Genomic DNA, 16120 nt, shown 5'->3' on the forward strand with positions numbered 1-16120 from the left:
CGGCGGCACCGTGGCCAGCCGCCAGCTCCGCGCGCTGGTCAAGAAAAGTAAGCCGCCTCTGGTGGGTCGAAGGACCTAGAGATGAGCCCTCCAGTCTCCTGAAAACTTTGGAGGGGTTGTTTTTTTTTGAAGGCCCTCTTTTGCTTTAGATTCCCCTGCCTTTACGTCTCTAGCCTGATTCAAAAGCCCTTGTTTTCTGGAAGCATACTCACCCTTTCAGCCACGGCCTTTTGTGCCAGTCCTTGAACAAGCAGCTGCTAGAATGTACTATAACCAATACAAAATGGCCAAGTGTGGGAGGGCCGCTAGACAAGTGTGGGAGGGCCGCATTTAAATAGAGCAGGGAGGGCTCTTAGCGGGCCGGATTAAACCGGTCCGCGGGCCGCAAATGGCCTGCGGGCCGGACTTTGGACATGCCTGTTATAGATCTTCAGTGAGGAAATGATATAACAAATGTAAAGAAAACTATGCATTTTTGCAATAACCATGTCACCATGCACAAAGAAAATATTTACTTATGTACCTCTTTACTTAATGTTCATTCTTACTGACTGCCACATTCCAACAAAACTCCTGGTGGGTTAGAATATTTACACCAAAGCCAGTAAAATTAATACATAACTAACACACACAGAGATACACATACACAAATCTCCCAAAATTCCTGGCATCCAGTAATGGCAATGGCCTATTATTTTAATGCCCCATAGAAGACTCCTGTCTTTTCTTTCTTCCTGAGTTTTAGAGCTTTATATGAGTGGCTGTTTTTGTGTAAAGTAGGGGAGAGGATGAGTGGCTAAAATGTTTCTGCCCTCCAGCTCAGCAACAATGACACAGAGCAATGGTTTTTCCAATACCTTTTTGAAAAATTATCATAATCCTAACAAGCAGACAATGTGATGCAAAATGATCAGAATCCAGAAGAGTCAGTCATGTGCAAATATGGCTCTATATTTGTGCCTTGGTATGCTCAACCTCAGTTAAACAACTGGGACAGGAAGATGTTTTGAAATATTCCAAGATAAAGAAGATTCCCTTAGCAGCGGTTCTCAACCTGTGGGTCGCGACCCCATTTGGGGTCGAACGACCATTTCACGGGGGTCGCCAAACAACGCAGTCCGCCATTTTCCCCCCCTTTTCCTTAGCTGTGCTACTCCCTCTTATTCTATTGGCTTTTGAAAGCCAATAGAATAGACTCTATTCAAGAGACTCTATTCTATTGGCGACCCCCGTGAAATGGTCGTTCAACCCCAAATGGGGTCGCAACCCACAGGTTGAGAACCGCTGCCTTAGAGAGAGAACTTGGGACATGACTTACATTTCTTTTTATAGTTTGCACAACAAAGACATTTCAAAGTAAAAGTTGATTGGATTAAGAAAAATCATCTCTCCAGTTACGTCATGAAAAATTAGACATTCTATAATATGTGACCACAGGAGTGGAGAAGAGTGTTGTATTCTGAGTAAAAGTAAAAGAAAGATTTGCAAGGGAAAAACAGCAGGGGAAAAAGAGTTAGGTTACACAATCTTGATAGCTTTGTGGGCATGGCAGAGGTAGTGCTACTTGTTTATAGCTATGAAAGGAATGTCCCATCTCTTCATGTTCTGCAATATTTTGGAAACATCCATCCTCTCCTCCAAGCTCTGAGAATTCCATTGTATCACCCATTATCATTGGCCAGGTTGTTGGGGTGGGGGGTGGGGTAAAATGTGTAGTCCAAAACATCTGAAGAAGATGAGCTTGAAAAAAGCAGGTCAATTCTAATTTAATCCCAAATGTCTTAACAGCTGCACCTCCTTTCCCTTTTCTCTTCATCAGTGAATGTTTGGGAGAATGTACATATTTGTTCTAAGAAGTCCCTGTTACATGCATCCTCCCAGGTTTGGCTTATGATCACTCACTCCCCCACTCACAGCCCTGGAAAACAGCCACACTCAAATCACTTTCAACCAAAGACTGAGGCACAAACAGTTATTGAGGGTACATGGAGACCCAGTGAATTTAAAATAATAGCAAAACTTTACTTGTTCACACACCTGCGCATGTACGCACACACACAGATACTCTCATCCACACCTACCCATGTCCTAGGCTGGCAGACACTAACCAGAGGGATGGAAGCCACTAAGTCTGGATTCAAAGATGATTCCCAGAGTGGGTAGGCTTTGGGATCTCTTTTATCCCCCAAAGTCCTTTAAAAAAACCTTTTTATTAATTTTCCAATGTTACAATTATATCTTTGAAAAGCAACATGGCATCTGAGTTATAATAATTCCATTACATACAAATATTATTAATACAAATCTGCAACTATTAAAGCCAATATTTCCTCTCTCTTTTCCCTTAATACATACTGTCTCTTGTTTAAATTAGCATACTTCTTATTCTATCTATTGCTACTTAATAGCTTTCTAACATTTATCAATAATTTTATATGTCTTATTTATTTTAACATTCCATCTTTTGGACCATCAATAATCTTATGAATTTTTCCAGCTTTAATTTTGTGTTGATATTTAAATTAAATGTTTAATATTTATCATTTCCAAATTTTTAAATGACCCCAATTCCCTTTATCACAATTCCCCCATCTAGTGTTCCGGATACATATCTATCTCACTTCTATATCAACAGATTAGTAATATAATATAATATTCTTGTTTTCATTATAATTTCCAAATATTATAGATTCAATAACCAAAATTTCTCCCATTTCAGCATTCTTCCTTATGTCCACTTTCTTATATTTAAGCTTATAATTTTCATTCTTATCACTACATCAAAACATGTTAATTACGTTACATCACTCTTAACATATATATGTCTTAATCACCTTTATCTTATCTTTATAAACAACTCAATATTTCAGTTTAACTGTTGATATTTTTGCATCTAGGTTTTAATTAGCCAAGAGTTTTCTTTATCTTCACATCATAACAATATCTCATATTCAAAATACGAGTCTTGTATATTCTATTTTATATCTCCTAAATATGGCTACACTCCATTCTTCTTCAGTCTTATTCTGGCTTTTTTTTCTTTTCCAAATCATCTTCCATGTCCTTGCTTCAGGGTCCTCAAAGAATTCTTGTATTATTGTATATATTATGTCATATTGAGTTGACCATCCAATCGCCATTTTTGAAAGGCTGAGGGGTCTGGCAGGACTACCAGATCATCTCTTTATTTTCTCTTTATGTAGTTGTCCTGAACTGTTTATCTTTCCTTCCATCAGTTTCTCTTCTTGATCTTCAAATTCCTTCTGATTTATATAGCAGTTTTTTTCCTCCATCCAAGTTGTCAGATTTTTTTCTGAATTTTCTATTGTCTGTACTTGTTGGTCAGTTAGTCTTCTGTGATAATATTTAATTGTTCAATTTTTTCTGTTGTATTCTGTTTAGATAGGTTTTAGTTATAGTCAAAGTTTGAGTTTTCATATCTGAGACGCTTTCTGATTTTTCCCTGAAAGCTCTTATTTCATCACCAGCTGTAAGAAGAGTTTAGTAAGTTTGGTAAGTTATTTTCAATATAGCAGAAATTTGTTTTTGCATTTCTTCCATAGAAAAGGTCTGTTCCTGGTCTTCCATAGTGATGAGTTGAATTGAAAACTTTTACAGTTTTTCCCCCCAGTAAATAAAAAACAGAGCTAAAGCTCTCACAGCTGGTGTTCAAGGTCACATGAATCTTGTCTTATTTTCTGAACTGTCAGCCAAGTCCCTTTTCTTTAAGAATAATAAATTGCAATTCCAGGTTTAGCCACAAGATGTCACTCCACTGTTTAAGGAATTCCTTTAAATCTCAAAGTTATTTCAATCCTTCTGGTTTTTTTCCTCTATTTTAAGAGAAAAAACCCAGACTTTCAAATAAAAATAGAAGGTAAAAAGTAGATAATCAAAAATCTTTTAATCCACAAGCTTTAGGAAATAAAGTTCCAATTGGGATCCAATGATTTTTTCAATGTTTTTTAAAAAACCTCCCCTTTATATTCAATCGCCGCTGTTTCTAGAGGGAGGGCTAAAATCCCCCTTCCTTCTCCACAGGGGGGAAAGTACTTTAGTAGCTTGAATAGGTACAAAAAAGCAATTAGGATTTAAGAGAGGTAGATCTCACCCAGTCCTTTCCATGCTCCTTTGAAGTTGCCAGATGGTGAGTGTGACTTCAGCTGTCTGCAGCCTAGGGATGAGCCATATTTCTATGGCCGGTCCTTTCATCCGCCGATTTGGAGGGATTGCCAGTTCCAGCGGGAGACTTTCTGTTCTCCCGCGATCCAGCGAAAGCCCCTCCTTGCTGGTCACCTCTTTGGGGTGACTTTCAGCTCTTTTCAGGGCCCCCCAGCGATCTGAAACTGAAAGGGGGAGAGAGAGAAAGTCTTCCAGCCGTCCATGGCGGCCGCATGGCAAACCGGAAGCCATATCCCCCAAAGTTCTTGTTTTGTTGGTTTACAAGTCTGGTATTTGTTCATAGGATTTGGGGTGGGGTTTCCCACATTCTCAGGTCCAACTTCTTTTGTCTGGTTCAGGTGACATTTTTTTCCTTGTTTCCTTAACAACTTTGTTCCATCTTAAGTATTTTCCCTAAGGGAGCTTTTCTTGGCCACCCTGTTTCCAGGCTTGCTTCATCTTTAGGTACGGCAGCTTCAGCTTGATCTTATACCCAACAAAGACAAATTGGGACACAACTGATATATTTTGTTTTGCAGGTTCTTCGCTTCCCTTTGACAGAAACTGAGACCTCTACAGATGTGCCTGTAAGAGAATTATCAGTTGAATTTCATTTTACCACTAACTCTATTAAATGAACTATTTTGTATAAAGCATTTTAAGCACTTGAAAAATAGAAAATAATTTCTTTCTTAGTAAAGAAATATTAAATATTGGCAATCAGAATTGTATATCCTAACCCAAATCTGTTATGATGTTTAAGTGATTGTGCCCAACATGTATTGTCTACAAGGTAATGGTTAAGAATAATTGTTCATTTCCTAGACTAGCATTTTAAAGGAGAATATCTCAAGGACAATGACCCCTAAGAGGACTTCTGCTGTAAAAATAAAACATCTATTCACACCCTGAAACCATTTAGCAGAGAATTGTCATATATGTGTTGTTATGACTTGTTCTGTTTGAGTTATGATAAATGTAAATATTTTGGAGGATGTTGGCAAATATAGTTATATGATTATAAATATGTTATCCTTTGCTGCTTGAAGTTTTTGGGGAGTCCCTGTGATAAATCTGGCGGAGTTTACAACCATTGGAAGAAAGTCATGTCAGCCATCATTCAGCATTCCGAAAGCTATCGGCTGAAGATAGCCCACCGGCAATTTGTATTAAAAACTTTTGAAGTCCTGCAGGTAGGAAAGAACACTTTTTCTCTCTTCCCCTCTCCGTCCAATATTGATGGATGAGCAATGTGGATGTTCATAATAGTCAGCAGCTCAAAGCAGCCACATATCTTTCTGACTATGTATTTCAGACAGTAGAATTAATTAGAACTGACTTAAAAGAAAAACAGGAGCAATGGCTCTAGATGTAACAACTATGATAAGTCTTGCCTTTGTAAATGTAGAATTGTTGAAGATCCTCTTCCTAAGTATGGTGCTTTACTAAAAAAATTCTACTGGTATTGTGTTTTGTGAAGCAGGAAACTAGGTTAGGTCAGGTATAAAACTTCTGGCAAACTGCAATGCACACATAGGGAAAAGTTTGGGTTACATATTAGGTTTAATGCATGTGAAAATGTTCCTTCACCTCGGCCCAATAACATGCATCACTCCATTATTAGAAGTAATGTCAAAATCTAGGTCCATGTTCTTTTTCCATGAATTTTCATTTCTGCATAACAGCAAACAAAACGTTAAACAGTTAAACAGCAGATGATAAAGTGAGGTAACACTTTGACAAATGAGGTTTTCTTTGAGCTGAACTCAAGTTCTGGAGATTTCGTAGATACATCCACCCAATTTTTTTAGGTAATGATACCATACAAACACTAGACATTTCATTCCTCTAGGATAGTGTTTCTCAACCTTGGCAATTTTCAGATGTGTGGACTTTAACTTCCAAAATTCCCCAGCTCTAGGATTATTTTCAACTTTCCAGCTGAAAGCCACAGAAAGCGAATAACCAGTGTCAACTAGATTTATTGATTAAGGGCATGTGATAATAGGTGAATGAACATATTGATATGTCTTCTTTCATTTGGTGCAGAGCTACAGAAGTTGCATTAAAGAGCTATGCAATTCGGAAGTGGAAAGCGTTGACTTTGTGAATGCAACTGAGAAAGTTAGAAAGCAAATGAATTCCTGGTTTGAAAGCCAAACACATGGTAAGTTATTATAGGTTTCTTTCATTTCATTTGCCACTGATCAGTTAGGAAGTCTCATTGGGTTTCCCCGTCTGAATACCAAGAAGAAGGAATGTTTAGCCATTGCAAACTAATGGGGGAGGAGGACAGACAATGGACTTTCTGCTGCAAGAAGAATCAGTTGTGTGCAGTGTATTTTTATGGACTGATGTACCATGGAGTGAGATGAAGAGGATGGCCCTTTGAGCATGAGGCCAGTTCCTGTCTACTTTAACCTGCCACTTTAATCTTGGCAAACGTTAGGTCCAAAAAGTTCTTTCATTAATTTTAAATAATATAGATGTATATACAAAAAGTTTTGTAGAGTGGGGAAGGGTCAATGAATATGCCCTGCTAAGGTGCTTAAGAAGAGAAAATTAACCTATGGTCTGGGGTAGGTCCTGAATGCAATGCCAATCTGCAATATAACAGAGGTTCAGAGTTTCAGGCCTTCCAGTCCTATGAGCTTTTGAGACCCTCATCCATGGCTTTAGCAAAAGGATTTGCACAGTTGGGGCCAACCTTTCCTTGGACACAGGGAATCCACAAAACGGCTCCATTATGTCTGAGTTTTTAAACACTCTCTGGTGTGATGTGCCTCTCTGGTGTTATTCTTGCTTTAAGATATTGTTCTGTTTTTTACTGTATACTTCCCAGAGTCACCTGTGTGAGATGGGTGGCTACATAAATGTGATGAACGAATGAAATGAGTTCATTTTAGACTTACATTTTCACTCTTTCTTTTATCTTGGATTTTGATGTTTTATGTAGTTTTTCCTATTCTCCGACTCGAAAGTTGTGTTGTAGAAAGAAGCAGTTGGTTGACAGTATTGCACCATTTGCAGATATTTTCGTTCAATTTCTTTCCCGAAAGGTGTAATCAGCAATGTATTGACTGCTAACTCCATTCAGTCATCATGTCTCCTGCTGTCAGCAAGTGCTGTCTATTTCAAAGGAATGTGGAACTCACAGTTTAATCCAATGGAAACACACCAAGCAGCCTTTTGGACTTCCAAGGTAGAGTATATGAAAATCCAGGGAAGCCACAATTCTGTCAAACAATTAAAAGTAACAACCTTGTTGAACGCAGTGGAAACACAAAATCTATATATTATCCTGAATTAACAGATTGTGAGGTGAAAAATTGGTATTATAATTGGCCTACTATATTCTACATTTCATCTTGAAATTCCTGTTATTGCTATTTTTTTACTTTTAAGCATTGCTTTCCTTGTTATAGGATCAGAGCATTTATGTGGAAATGATGACTCAACGGGGCAATTTTAACACAGTTACTATAACGACTCCATCAATGAAAGTGCTGGAGTTTCCTCATGAAAATGAAGATATCTGTTCTTACTTTTTTATACCAGACGGCCGTGTAACTACAGATGAGGTGATTTGAGTTTTGAACTCTTTGCAGTGAAATTGATATGTATAAAGGTAGTTCTCGACTTATGACTAATCAGTTAGCGGCCATTCAAAGTTATAACGGATCTCCGTAGAGCTATTTATGACCGGAATCTAGGTTATGATGGCCAGGTGCCCCCCCCCCACTCTTCCACATTACATAACTGCATTTTAGGTGCTTGGCAACCAGCCCACATTATGCTGGAAACCAATGTTCCAATTTGCAGCAAAAAAATGCCCATAGCAGACAATGATTTTCCTAACAACTGTTGCATTGATTTAACAAGCACTGCATTCATTTAACTGTCACAAAAAAGGTTGTAAAATTGGGCATGGTGACTCACTTATGACCAGCATGACTTACAACCCTAACCTGGACTCAAAACACTAGTATTAAGTTCCCGAACTATAAAATTATATAATACGAACCATTTTCTAGACTTGTGTGTAGGGACTTGAGTGTAGATGTTGAAAAATTTTTGGTATGTTAATGTCCTTTACCACAAAGATAAGGATTTATTAAGAGTCTAGAGTCGAACCTATAAAAAAAAGAGTATAACAACTAGTCGTATTATTGATTTAGTAGTATTCTAAATGTGTCAATATACTGAACATATTCCCTAGTTTGTGGGTAACAATAGACTAGCTTGCAATGGTAATCTAGAGATCAATGTTCCTAGCTAGCCTAGAGTAGCAGGAATTATTTGGTGCAAAATTATTTTTGGTTCTTCTAGTGCAGGGGTAGGCAACCTCGGCTCTTTTATGACTCACGGACTTCAACTCTCAGAATTCCTGAGTCAGCATGGCCACACTAGCCAAAATTTGCTAATACTACCTTGAGGACCTCCCATTACCAATATGGCTAAATAAATAAATAAATAAATAATAGAAAGCCACTATCCAGAATATAGCCTATTATCCAGCATCAGCAAAAATACTTTTTCAGACAATCACTCCTTAAAGCCACTGATTGGAGGGTTTCCCAGATTCCTGCCTTCTCTCATCATAATTGGAAAGGCAGGTGTCAATTGTTCTCTTGCAGTGAGTGGCTCTCTGCAGCCACTTGGCCCATGTGACTTGGCACATATATCTCCTTACACTGAATCCCCACATGGAGGTATTGGACATCTTTGCACAAATCTATTCCGGGTGTTTATGGGGGTGTGTGTCCTTGGTGCTCCCTGAGCTTGATTATTTTCTTGCAGATGTTTCATTGCCCAAACATCATCAGTGCTAGTACCAGGATTGATGATATTGCCTAGTTTGGATAATGAAACTTCTGCAAGAAAACAACTAAGCTACAAATATTCTCCTTTACCTATCTCCTGTGTCCAACAGTCTTCCCCAAGACTACTGGATTGTGTCTAGTCCCATGTTCAGTGATGTACTGAGAACACTACTTTATGTCTAAGAGATGTTCCTATCTCTTCTACATCGACCAGTATATCAAATACACAGCCATGTTGTTAGGCAAGCTTATGCAAATCTTGGAAAAAGGATGAAGCAAACTGTTGTGTATGCTTTTGTACAACATTTTTCTTTCTCTAGTAGTGTCTCTCTGTGTGTATGTGTGTGTACTATTGAGATTCAGTTTTTATTAGTGTGGTGCTCTTACTCCAACTGCCACCCATTCTTAAGCCATTCTAGTAACAATGGCCACCATATATGAAAATATGATACCTGCTGGTACTAGGATAGTGTTGGCGAACCTTTTAGAGACCGAGTGCCCAAACTGCAACCCCAAACCCACTTATGTATCATTGGGTGCCGGGTGGGCGTGGTCCATTGGGTGGGCGTGGCTGCAGTGGTAACGGCAGACTGGGTGGGACTAAAAAGTTCAATCAATCAATTCCAACTTTGCGAGATCTTTTTTTTCCCTGTGAAAAGTTGAAATTGATTGATTGATTGAACCGTTTTTTTTATTTTGCACACGGCGGTGGAGGCCTAAAGAGAAAAGGTTTTATAAAACCCAGCTGAAGGCCTAGGACTGGGGCGACGGCATGCGTGTGCCCACAGAGAGGACTCTGCATGCCACCTGTGGCACACGTGCCATAGGTTTGCCACCATGCTACTAGGAGGTTCTTGAGTCTATACTGAACTTTTGCCTGGCATTTGGGACAAGCTGCATTTTGACGGCTGAACCTGCACCTTCTACCCTTAATTCCTGTATATGGAATTAATATGATTTAGGAAAGACACTGCTCTATTGGGTGACGTGAATGGATGAGGGGGAAAAAGGAAAACCTAGATGGAAAAAAAATTAACTTGTATGAATGTCCAGCATACCTCTACCTCTATTAGGTTGAACGGATTAAGAGAAAGAGTAAATCAGTGAAATCTGTTGAATTTTAGCAAAGCTAGGTTTTGTTTTTTTTTCCCTTTATCTCTATAGAGATTACATATCTCCCCTTTTCTGGGATTCCAGACTTTAATCTGAGGTTGGTAGGAACTGGGAATTGGTGGGAACTCCAGCCATCACTTCTCTTGAAATTCTGCCTTTTGTTTTAAAAGGGCTCATTTTTTTTGTCCCTTCACAAGGAGTCTGGATTATTTGCCTCTGTTTACTTGTCAGAGAAATCTCTGTTACAGGGAATGTATAAACTGTGACTTCCTGGCAGCCTATAAGAGTTTGAATATCCTATGTAAGCAGACATATTCACAACCCTGGAGCAAGACACCTTCTTCCTACATGCACTGCTCAGCATCCTGAAAAGAAGTAGCATTGCAGCAGATAAATTATTAGGTTACTTCGAAACAATGACATGGTTATTGTGCAGATGTTTGGCATTTTGGAAAACTGTCTGTCTTGTTCTTTTTTTCACTGATTTTTTTTTTCACTCTTGGATTGTTTTCTATTTTACTTGACAGATTATACAGATTCTCTCTTATGAAAAGTTTCAAGAGTGGACTTCTCCAGAAAATATGAGAAACATACCAGCTAAAGTTTACGTGCCAAAGCTCAAAATGACAGATGATTATTCGATGAAATCGGACTTGGCAACAATGGGAGTGACTGAAATGTTTATGCCAGAGAGAGCCAATTTATCTGGCATATCTGGGAAGCCGGGCTTGTATGTGACTGACATGCGGATTAAAACTTACTTTGAAATGAGTGAAGAGGGTGCAGTTGCAGCTGGTGCCTCTCGTGCAGAGATAGGTCATGGGAGTCACTCTAAGGTGAAATGTAATCGCCCTTTCATTATCATTGTGATATATAAACCCTTGCGCGTCATCCTTTTCTTCTTCAGAATTTGTAAGCCGCAGTGAGCAGATGCTGCCATAATAACAAATTTCTTTCCAGGTGTGGTGAGCAGTGGAGCTTTCTCTGTTCTGAATTCTATTTCAACTTGGATAGTATCATGTCTAAACTTATAAGTGAACAAAATCAGTTTCATATTTGCCTACCTGGGTAAAAGCTTTTACTTTGTGAGTTTCTCTGCAATTCCTCTCCAATGCGAAAGTTATGTATCCATAATAAACTTTCTTATGCTGCGAATTAAACTCCTCTTCAACAGAAAAATGTGCATATTTGGGGTTTCACACATGGAATAGGGAAGAATTGGGGAGAATCAATAGTGCTACTTTGAATGTTCCCTAGAGAGTAAACCTAAAGTAAAAGAGTGTCTATGGAGATTCTCAATCATCCAGGTCATGGTTGTCCCAAAGGTACTTTTTCCAAAAGGCTACTGGACTTTCTTTGACCAATTGGCCCAAGAAAGCCCAGTTGCCTTTAAAAAAAAACACCTTTGGGGTGATTAAAGGCCTTAAATGTTGCTGGGCCAGGGAGGGCAAATACAACTATTTATTTGTTTTAAGGAAAAAAGTCACCAGAGTCTTTGTGAAAGCTGTAGCCTGCCTACCGAAGCAGTACATTTGTACAGCGACCCTACAATCTCCAAATTTTCCTTCAGGCTGGATATTACAGAAGGATTGGAGTAGGAATGGAGAAAGAGAGGAGACCCCCTTTTTCTTTTTCTCCTTCTTTCCTGCCTTGCTCTCTCTTCATCTAATTTGATTTGTTTTCTAAATGGCCGATGAAGACTTTTGGAAGACTCAAAAGCATGCATACCACTTGTGAAAGAAATGATCCTATTTTTCTTTTGGTATGCCTTCTAACAATTTTTATTATTATTATTAAAACAAGTTTTATTAGTTTTTTCATTTTACAAACCAGTGCTTAAGAATCACCGTGGTGGCAGGGCAATCAATTGTCCAAAAACAAAGTCATACTCGTAAAGATCAGATTAAATCATACAAAAAAGTTAAAAGAAAAGCACCCCTCTCTATTCCCTCTAATAATATATTATATTCAGGTTAATGTATTTCAGTACAACTAAGTCAGTCAAAACAATCATCAATAAGATTTCATCTAAATAAATCCAAATCCTATATTAAGCTTTACTGTTACAATTGCTATATTCCATATTGCTAACATAAATACATAATTAGCACTTCAAATGTCTCTCTGTTCCTTTTTTTCATTAATACAATCAATATTCATTTATTAATATCATTCCTTCTTTTTTCTTAATCAGTAATATTTCATCTAAATAGATCCAAATCCTGTATTAAGCTTTACTATTTCAGTTACTATCTTCCATATTACTAAGCTAAATACATAATGAACACTTTGGGTGTCTCCCCATTCCCTTTTTCCTTAACATAATCAATAAACATTTATTAATATCATTTCTTCTTTTTTCCCCTTATTCTTCTTTCATTACAAAATAGCTATCATTTCTAATAATAAAAATATTAATTCGAAGAAGAAAAGAGAGAAAAGAAAAAAAAAACAAAGAGAAAAAAGCAAAAACAAAACAAACAAAAAAATACCTTTCTATTTCTATTATACTTTATAATCTATCACTCCATCAATTTCTGTGTCAAACTCCTTTAACTTCCTCCCAAAATTACTATAACGACTAACAAATTTTTATTATGACTGCAGAACATGTCATATCTTCAGGGTTTTTTGTTTTTTTTTTGCTTAGCCTCAAACCAAAGTTAACTAAGTCTGTGTTTGTGTGTGTGATGGTGATGGGACAGGGAAGTTGTAAACATTGGGAGCGAATTAAATATCTTGAGAGTATTTCACAGGGCTTTTTTTTGGTCATAAAACACCCAGAACGGAGTTCCTGCACCTTTTTGGGATGGATCCTGCACCTTTTTGGGATGGAACCTTGTAGGGTAGGCACATCAATATTCCCTTTTAAATTGAAGGTATTCAGGCAGATTCACTAAACACCTGATTAAGAAACATAGAGGACAGGTCTTGTTATATAAACTGAAAATTAAAATCATATCATACGCTTCAGCTGAAATTAAACTTAGCTATTATTAACTCTAGAGACCATGTGACTTAAAATGTTGAGAAGAAACAACTTAAAGCTGAGAATAGAATATGTGGCTTGGGCTCCAGTTCATAACTACCAGTCTATAACAATGCTACTGAAATTTCAAGTCATTTAGAAAGCCTGTTGATATTTTTGGTCAGTTTGACTATGGTGGTTTTCTCTTTTCTTCAGCTCATAGTCTCTAAAAATGGCAAGTTCTTTAAAATGTAACTTTAACTTACAGCAATGAAATCACATTAATAACATCTACACAAACCATTATAATGCCAGGGTTTGTATTTATTAGTAGGTGAACTAGGAGCCACTTTTTTGGACATGGACAATCATTATCTCTGCACGAGTCTTTCCTTTTTGCTACACACCACAGCCCCTCAAGGTTGTTAAAAATTGGTAGTGCCATTTTTGATGCCTGGTGGAGGCAGAAAACTCAGCGCAAGCTTACCATGCATTTAGAAAGAAAGGAAAATTGTCATCCTTTTCGTGTTGTGACTCGTCCTTTAGGGTAAATAAAGTTGTAAACAACTCAGGGTTGAAATCGTCTTTTTCGGGTTTATTCTTTAGACAGAACCTCTTTGATCCACCCAGGAACAGGGAGATGGACCCCAATAAAGACAACAATCCGTTACAAGACCTGACACCATTTGGACTGATCTCGTCCCGAAAAGTTGGTTAAGTACAGGTACCACCTGTGGTACATTGGCACCTGGCAGGTGATACGCGACCATCCTAGAAAAGTGGTAGTGGGGGAGGGGAATGAGCTGAACCTGTTGCAGCACCGCACAAGCCTGAGTGAAAGATGGCTGGAGCTTCAGGGCTGTCAGGGCTCAGTGGAAGCGCCGATCAGCTGGAATGTTGCAGCATCTCCAGGGTCTTGTGATTTACATTCAGATGCTTGGCAACTGATTCATATTTATGACGGTCACAGTGACCCAGGGTCATGTGAAGTGACCAAAACCTTCTGCAACCACCCAGCAGATGGGGGAATAAAAACCAAACACCCCCACCCCACCCCCACTGCCAATCCTCAACAGAAATGCTCACAACAATAGAAACCTCAGACAGGAGGAAGAGCGTCACCGGGTGGGCAGGCAGGTGTCTTGCTCGGCTGTGACTTGGGGAGGCACTTTTTCAGTGCCATTGTAACTTCAAACAGTCACTAAGCGAATTGTTGTAAGTTGAGGACTACTTGTACTTTATCACTTTTTTCCTTTTTTTTTGGTCATCAAGTTTTTGACACCTTGCTAGGTGACTGGTGGTACTCGGATGTTGCTACATCCTAAAAGTGGTACAATGGGTGAAAAGGTTGAAAAGCCCTGGACTAGAGCATGTATCTGTATGTTAGAATATCTGGCATTTATTGGGTTAAGTGCTGTCTCCTTAAGAGATGGCTTATGGCTAATGTAGTTTTAGCTAGTCAGTTATATCATGTTAGTAGGTCAGTGGGAGGAGCCACCAAAATTTATTACAGGATATCCTAGCCACAAGCCTGTTGGGAAAGGTTCCTTTGTTTCATCCAGCCTCATGTCTCCTAGCCATACGGCTTGGAGGTCCTATGCCAACATGTGATGCTTATGCAGAAGAAGAGGGGAAAATCCATTATCAAATTACCTGTGGAATGAACCAATACCGCTAAATATGCTTCTGGACTTATCTCTACATAACAGTGAGTTATTGTTTAGGATTCCCAGAAATAAAGCGATATTTTCTGTTTATTCCTCTGAGTTATCTGTCTGTCCTGGATGGAACTAAGGCCGTCTGTTCTGTCTGGGGCAGAACAGGCAAAGCAGCCCTTTCAGGAGAGGCAGCAGAGCTGGGGAAGGCCATTGTGAAGGGGATGGGATGTTGATGTAATAATGGGTGTGTACCTGATTAATGTTGGAAGGTTGTGGTTTCTCTACAGTATATTGCAATTCCTTTGTTAGAGCTGCCTTTGGGGTGTGCTGAGAGCTGGTCAGGAGGTTTCTATCCTTTGGTATGGACAGTATTGCAGGGGGCTTTGTTTGTGGTGGTGGTGGGGTGTCTAATGGAATTAGGCAAAGAGATGAACTGGGTTTCTCTCTCATCATGTGCAAAAGATAGAAAAAAGGGTGCACCCTTCATTTTCTTTGTTAGACCTACTTTCTTCAGTACACAAACATCTTCTCCTCAACCCCCCCCCAAAAAAACATCATTATCATCATCCTGTTAGTTGCATCACCAATATACCCAATGTAGCCCTCAGCCCTAATGTAGTTTTCAACAACTGCAATAGATCAAGGGAACAGGATCAAACAATTCTTTGGATGTTGCTTAACTCGAGTGTCTGGTGTTTTTGGCAGGGGCTGAATTGGCTAAGGCAGTGATGGCGAACCTTTTAGAGACCAAGTGCCCAAACTGCAACCCAAAACCCACTTATTTATCGCTGGGTGCCAGGTGGGCGTGGCCCACTGGGTGTGCGTGGCTGGGTGGTCATGGCAGATTGGGTGGGAATGGCCAAGGTGGGCATGATCACCTCAATGTTGCTTGTGGGGAGGGATGCCTGTGGGGGCCGGGCAGGGTTGGGGGAGATCCAGGGGGTCTCTGCCAGGTGGGGCAGTGGGTAGGAGGCTCATCCTGCGGGATGAGGGGAGGCAAGGCAAGGTAGGGCGGGGGTGCCATTGTCACAGGGCAAGGTGTGGCAGGGGTAGAGGCAGCTGCTGCCTGACACCATCGACTTCTGCACACACAGGCCAGCAAGCGCATGGGTGCTGGGATGCATCTGACCATATGGGACCTTGGCGAGTTAGCAGGTGGTTGATTTAAGAGGGACGGTTGCCCTCTCCAGGGCATGGCTTGTGTTAGATCGCGCAGGCAGTAAGACACGAGTCGAGTGACAGTCAGCTCTCGGTTTATTGGCAAGGCATCAAGTAAATCCGGACTGGCTCTCTGGGCCAGGGGAGCCCTCTTTTATGGGATTCCCCTGGCTTGTAATCACACAATTCCATTGGCTGGTAAGACCCTGTTGCTAGTTAGCCAACCAGCAACGGGCATG

At 39.5% G+C, this 16120-nt stretch overlaps 1 protein-coding gene across 1 annotated transcript in view; it reads left to right on the forward strand.

Moving 5' to 3' along the window:
* Positions 1 to 11023, forward strand: part of LOC114922284 (serpin B3-like) — a 22494-nt gene extending 11471 nt beyond the window's left edge. The window contains exons 3-8 of the mRNA XM_029283252.1: positions 4701 to 4748; positions 5211 to 5354; positions 6211 to 6328; positions 7221 to 7363; positions 7587 to 7742; positions 10625 to 11023. Coding sequence (XP_029139085.1) covers positions 4701 to 4748; positions 5211 to 5354; positions 6211 to 6328; positions 7221 to 7363; positions 7587 to 7742; positions 10625 to 11023 — 1008 coding nt within the window. The remainder of the gene's footprint in view (positions 1 to 4700; positions 4749 to 5210; positions 5355 to 6210; positions 6329 to 7220; positions 7364 to 7586; positions 7743 to 10624) is intronic.
* Positions 11024 to 16120: the final 5097 nt, after the last annotated feature.

The sequence above is a fragment of the Protobothrops mucrosquamatus genome, unplaced genomic scaffold (genome assembly GCF_001527695.2).
Source record: "Protobothrops mucrosquamatus isolate PMUCROS unplaced genomic scaffold, P.Mucros_1.0 scaffold43, whole genome shotgun sequence".
Classification (NCBI taxonomy): Eukaryota; Metazoa; Chordata; class Lepidosauria; order Squamata; family Viperidae; genus Protobothrops; species Protobothrops mucrosquamatus.